Raw genomic sequence first — 5,966 nt, forward strand, 5'->3', positions numbered from 1 at the left:
GAGTTCGAAGGTCCTTCTCCGTTTCCTGGGGTGACCACTTGTGTGATGCGGGTGAAGCTCCCGCGCGGACCCCCAGTATTGTTGATTTCAACTTCGCCGATTTCTTCGATTTGTTGGGCTTGGAAGGTTTGGACTCCTTCACCCAACGCCGTGTTAGAGTTGGTTCCGAAACCGAACTCTGGGATGATTCCTTGACCAGTCATAGTCGAAGGAAGGAAAAGATGTCAAAAGCTCAAATGAAAGAAGATGAGGGTGGTTATAGAAACCCCACGGTGGGCGCCAATGAAGAAACACTGATCTAATTAGGGTATTAATTAGAAGGGTTTATGTTCCTATCATAGAGGTTAATCTTCTTTGAGGTATTTGAGCTCCGACTGGTAAATCATCCTGCAAAACAGAACACCGTTACTCGTTAAGAGGGGAATGTGGGGGTTTCCCTCTTAACCAGGCTCCGGCGTGAGAATAAGCGACTGCTTTGAGAGTAATTAAGTGTAAAGAGTGAGAACCAAGAGAATAGAATGTTTAACCTGAGGAATGAAGGTCTCTATTTATAGCCGGAGAGGTGTAAGAGGTTGTGGGCTGATGGGCCTTGGGCCAGAAACGGACAACAACGAATATGCTCTTTGCCTCGCTGGCCTCGACCGCTTAGTGGCTTCTAGATGCTCGTCGGTGCTGGCGCACCTTGATTGGAGCCACGTGTCATTGTTGTCGGCCTTGTTGTCCTTCTGTCATCAGCAGACGAGTGGAGATCGTGGGACAGTTGTCTCCGTCCTCTGATTGGTGCCATGTAGGCGTCCTTGTGTACTTCTCGTCAGGCGATCGTGGCGCACGATTGACCAGAGCCTGCTAGACGCTCATTGGCTCCTTTTACTGCCACTTGTACCTTGTGTACCACTGTAGGTAGCCGCGCGCTTCCTTACCGAGTGGCTCATTTCTTCCATTGTTTTATGTTAAGTGCTGATATCTGGGTTTGTTGTGTGCATTCCCTCGCGCGGGATAATCGTAGAGCGATGTAGGCCGCGCAAGGTTGTTGTTAACACCTTGTTGTGTTAAGGAGTGTGGTCTCATGCTCAACCTGATCTGAGGTTTGCGCGACTTTTTGGGACCATACCCCTTCAACACCCTTCCCATTCCGTCATTTCTATTGTAGTAACGAGCTGTTTTTTCCACACCCATCCCAACTCAACACCGGTTTTGTGCCATCTGATTCGATCTCTAACTTTGCATAGTTTCTTTTGTTCCGGTCTAAATAAGTTACGGAATGCCATCTGAAAGGAAATGTTACCAAACCAAATGTCCGCCCAAAAGTTAATATGGTTAGTGTCACCAATTGAACCTATTAGATTCTTAAATTTGTCATGGATCTTTTATTCATTTTAAATATATATTTTTTTTTTCGAATGTCGGCTATTTTATTAGATTATAAAATATAAGGGGCCAGCAAGAAAGTGGGAGTCCCAAAGAAAAAAAACGAACATTACACAACAATATCCTGATCACTAAAATCTCTCCATCGCTCCCATACTAAATCTCTAAAAGTGGATCTATGTTTAAGCCACAAAAACGACTCCTTTATGCCGTCTACCACTTTTAAGACCGAAAACATAAAGCCTCTAAAAACACACTCGTTCCGGGTCTTCCAAATGGTCGCGTAAAGTATGGTCTCTATAACTTTTTTCCAAGTTGTCGATCCTTTGCACTCGTTCCATGGCCATGTTACACAACTTGTTCATTTCATGTTTGATTCAGAATTGAGGCATTGAAGCAACTACTGCCATTTAAAGAAATCAACACTATCCAATACTATCACTTTCAAGGAGTACGCGTTTTAATTTGTTAAATTAGATGTCCATTAGCGTGTAAACAGGTAACTGGTGACGTCCCATGTCTTTAAACGTTACGCTCAATGAGAAATTGGTTTCTCATAGCGTGTACATGAGCTTTAGCAGATGAATCGATGAACCGTTTATTTTACAGAAGGAAAAAAAAAACACCATGTTTATATACAACATAACAATATAAAGCTTAAAATTTATGTCATAAAATTCTCTCTTGAAATTAGTTATTACTCATCCAGTTTCTGAGTGTTGTTCGACCAGTAAATCAGTAGTGCGACCAGCATGACAACCGGTTCAAATCTCAAAACATTGGTAGAATGTGTACAAGAAAAAAAACTTGCTAGTGATCGCTAGTGATTTTTTTTTTTATTAAAAAATCGCTACTTTAAGTAGCAGCAAAAAAAAAATTTTTTGCTAACAAAATGTAGCGATTTTTTTATAAAAAATATTTAAAAAAATTGTGTTTTTTAGGTATTTTTGGTTGAGTTCACATTTGTATAGTAACTTTGATAGTTGGTTGTAATTACAAAAATGTCACCTTGTCTTTTTGAGTTTTCCTTCAATTTGTATGTTTAGTATGTTAAGATTATTTGTATTTGATCTTTTGCCATAACATATATATCATCATTACCATAATAATATTTGATATATTTAAAAAATATATAATAAAATATTAATCTCAAAAATAATTTTGCATTTCATAGCATATAAATATGAATAATATCATCAAAATACATATTTCAAATGAAAAGTTTATCCTCGAATTATAAAGCTACAAGAATGAAACATTACAAACAAATATGAATACTTAAAAGTTTTTGGGTATATATTTCGGGTAAACGGGTATATAGTTTCGGGTAATCGGGTCGGGTATCGTCTAATCCCATACACGATCCATACCCGCGAAATATTTTTTTTCCATACCCATACCCGGCCCAATACCCGTCAGGTATCGGGTATACCCGTCCCAAATACTTCAGGTTTCGGGTATACCCGTCGGGCTCGCCGGCTCGGGTCCTTCAAGATTAAAACCGGTTTGGACAGCCTTTCCCATTATTTCATACATTGGTCCGGATCTGGAAAAGATTTGAACTGCCATGTTTACAAAATCTCCATCGTTTCAGCTTTTGACCCGGACCAAGAGACCGGGTTTATTCGACAACCAAGACAGAAAAAAACCCGACCATTTAATGCATGAATGGCCGGTCCCAGTTCGGGCTCCAAGTTCAACGATCTAGATCGATTTCTACAATTCTACAAACCCCTCATGACCCCTTAAATATAACATCAAACACTAAATTGCTAAAAAAATATGTACATTACACCTTATTGTTGTACTTAACAAACAATACCAAAATGGTAACATGAAACTTGCATTGTGCATCAACCATAAGTAATTCGAACATCACTAGCGTTGGATGCCACGAAGGTGAGCCGTAAAACCAGCATACCACGCAACCCGCATGACCTGCACCCCGAGAACCAAGACCCACCAACACACCAAACCCCTGATCACATCAACGGTCCAACTCGGTGCACCAAGCTCAGCCCCAAGTTTCAAGCCCCTCATCAACTGCAACACGCGGTACGCTTCATACACGACAGGCGTCACGAGCCACACAGGCGACTCCCAGTGCCACGTCAGCATTTCCGTCAGCATTTGCACCCCAAGAAGCAAAAGATACGGCCCCAAGAGAATCCCGAAAGAAATTGGAGAAATGTGAGGTTGAAAAAAAGTTAAAACACCCTTTTGAGAACCGAACCACATGGCTAACGGAAAGACGAAACCGGATACGGTTGCGACCATGTTCCAGAACCGGTAGCCGAACGGGGGTCGGCTACGAAACGGGTCTTGAGCCGGGGTGTTGGGACGTGAGTCACGTGAGCACGCGTCGGCCATGAGCAGGAACAGTGACGCGCCGAGGTTGAATAGACAGTCAAGACCGGTCAACGACAAAAGGCTGGCTATATTCGGTCCTAAAAAGATTGACGAAACTGGTAACCAAAGAGTCGGAACCATTCCCGTAGCTAATAGAACCAACGGGCCGAGAAGCCACATAGGCCATCTAATAAACCCGCCTTTCGTGACCCGTTTTGTATCCGTTGTTACAGATTCGACTTTTTTTGTTTGATTAGAATCATGGGTTTCAAATAAGGTGGTGGGACCCGTTAACGGCGTTAAGAACTCGCCTTTGGTGTTATCTTCTTCTACAGCGTATCTGACGGGAGGTGGGTCCCATGGGGTTGCATTTGTGCAGCATACAGTGCGGTGTTTTGTGAGTAAATGAGGAAAGGTTAACCTGTAGTTTGCAGGTGTCCAAATTTTGCGGTTTGTAGATCGGGTTTTCGGAAGAACCAACGATGCCATCGTAGACGGAGGTTGTACGACAGACGACATTTTATGGTTGGATGTAATCTGTAGATTCTGTACAGCGTTATTCAAGAACTGCTTCGGGTTTATCTGAAAGGTAAAAGAACAAAACATTTAAACAATGTTAACAATTATTGGCATATATTGATCAAAAACTGTTCTTCATTTAATAACTAAGGTCTTCAAGTCTAGTGATGACATACGGGTCACATTCGTAGTTTGACCGACATGAACCTGAAAATTATGTCAAGGCACGTGAACCTAAACATGACATGAATATTCACGGGTTGACACCAACCTACAACCCAACCACTTTAAGTTATGACGTAAAAACACATTATAAAAATTAATAATTTTTTTTTTTTTTTTTTTGGGGGGGGGGGGGGGGAGACCAATAAACCATTCCAACAAGGTGTCGAAAATGCTAATTAGGCCTGTAAACGAACTGAACGAACACGAACATATAATCGAACACATTTTTTTGTTCGTGTTCGTTCATTAAGAAATCGGGCATGTTCGTGTTCGTTTATGTTCGTTCGTTTAAAGCCTAAACGAACAGTTCACGAACATAAACGAACATAAAAAAAATTAACTGAACATATTTGAATAAACATAAATTAACATGATTGAAGAAACAAGTCTAATATGTTACATTTCATTCGAAAACACATCTAAATAAGGGTTCATAGATATAATAATTAGTTATATTTATATAACTATTTCTGTATTTATTAAAATTTAAACGAACGTAAATAAACAAACGTTCACGAACAGAAATGAACGAACATAAAAGAATGTTCATGAACATAAATGAACGAACACAAGGTGTGTTCATGTTCGTTCATTTAATTAAACGAACAATTTTTTTTGTTCGTGTTCGTTCGTTTGTTAAATAAACGAACATAAACGAACTTCCCGCCGAACAAGATCATGAACAGTTTATGAACGTTCGGTTCGTTTACAGGCCTAATGCTAATTGATTCGCATTTGATCGGTAACAAAAAAGTGTCAAAACAGATCATCAAACAATCAATTAGCAACATGGGAACAAAGTGAGTACTCTCAAAGACAAATCAAACATGAAAAAGCTACAAATTTGTTCATCAAGAACACCATAACAATGAATTTCTGCATCATATTAGAACCAAAATAATCAGCTTATTATCAAGATTTTGAATCTTCTTCGATCATTCAAGTGGTTATAATCACTATAAAAAAAGGCTTAAATTCATGAAGTAAAATATTATATCACTGAAATTGATTTGGGAGTTATACTAATTTTGACCGTTAAATCGAACAAGTCAAAATCAGATATGTTCACTGAATTAGGGTTAGTTTAACAAGCTACATAAATTAACGATGAAAAGGGAGTAAATTAGGGGTTTGAATAGAGAAATTACCTGGTGAATCGATTAGGATTTCTTGATTTAGGGTTAATTGCTTCAATTGTTTATGCAACAAGAACAAAACGAACGCAGATTAGATCAAAGGGAAAGTATTGTAATCAATTTTTGTAGTTTAAAAATCTTCCAGATTTTAATACTCTATTATATTCTTGAAAGAGTATTTGGGGCGTGAATTTCTGACACGACTCGAAAACACGACATGAATCTGACACGAAATTTACGGGCTTGGGTTTAGTTTAAAGGGGTTGGGGTCATTTTCAGGTTAAACTTGTGAACCCGTTTAGCTAAATGAGTCAGGTTCAAGTCAACCCGGTTCGATTGGCGGGTTAACCCATTTGTATTATGTTACTA

General features: G+C 39.4%; 1 protein-coding gene across 1 annotated transcript; it reads right to left on the reverse strand.

The window, feature by feature from the left end:
- Positions 1-3,008: 3,008 nt before the first annotated feature.
- Positions 3,009-5,756, reverse strand: LOC110900097. Its single transcript, XM_022147000.2, has 2 exons — positions 5,610-5,756; positions 3,009-4,299 (listed from the first exon to the last, which is right to left on the reverse strand). Exon 2 carries the CDS (start codon positions 4,234-4,236, stop codon positions 3,247-3,249), a length of 990 nt encoding a protein of 329 aa, XP_022002692.1. The 5' UTR covers positions 4,237-4,299; positions 5,610-5,756; the 3' UTR covers positions 3,009-3,246.
- Positions 5,757-5,966: the final 210 nt, after the last annotated feature.

This window comes from Helianthus annuus, chromosome 13 (genome assembly GCF_002127325.2).
Source record: "Helianthus annuus cultivar XRQ/B chromosome 13, HanXRQr2.0-SUNRISE, whole genome shotgun sequence".
Classification (NCBI taxonomy): domain Eukaryota; kingdom Viridiplantae; phylum Streptophyta; class Magnoliopsida; order Asterales; family Asteraceae; genus Helianthus; species Helianthus annuus.

Bases quoted from the DNA above. Each gene is read 5' to 3' on its own strand.
- LOC110900097 (XM_022147000.2), bottom strand. From the start codon at position 4,236: ATGTCGTCTGTCGTACAACCTCCGTCTACGATGGCATCGTTGGTTCTT.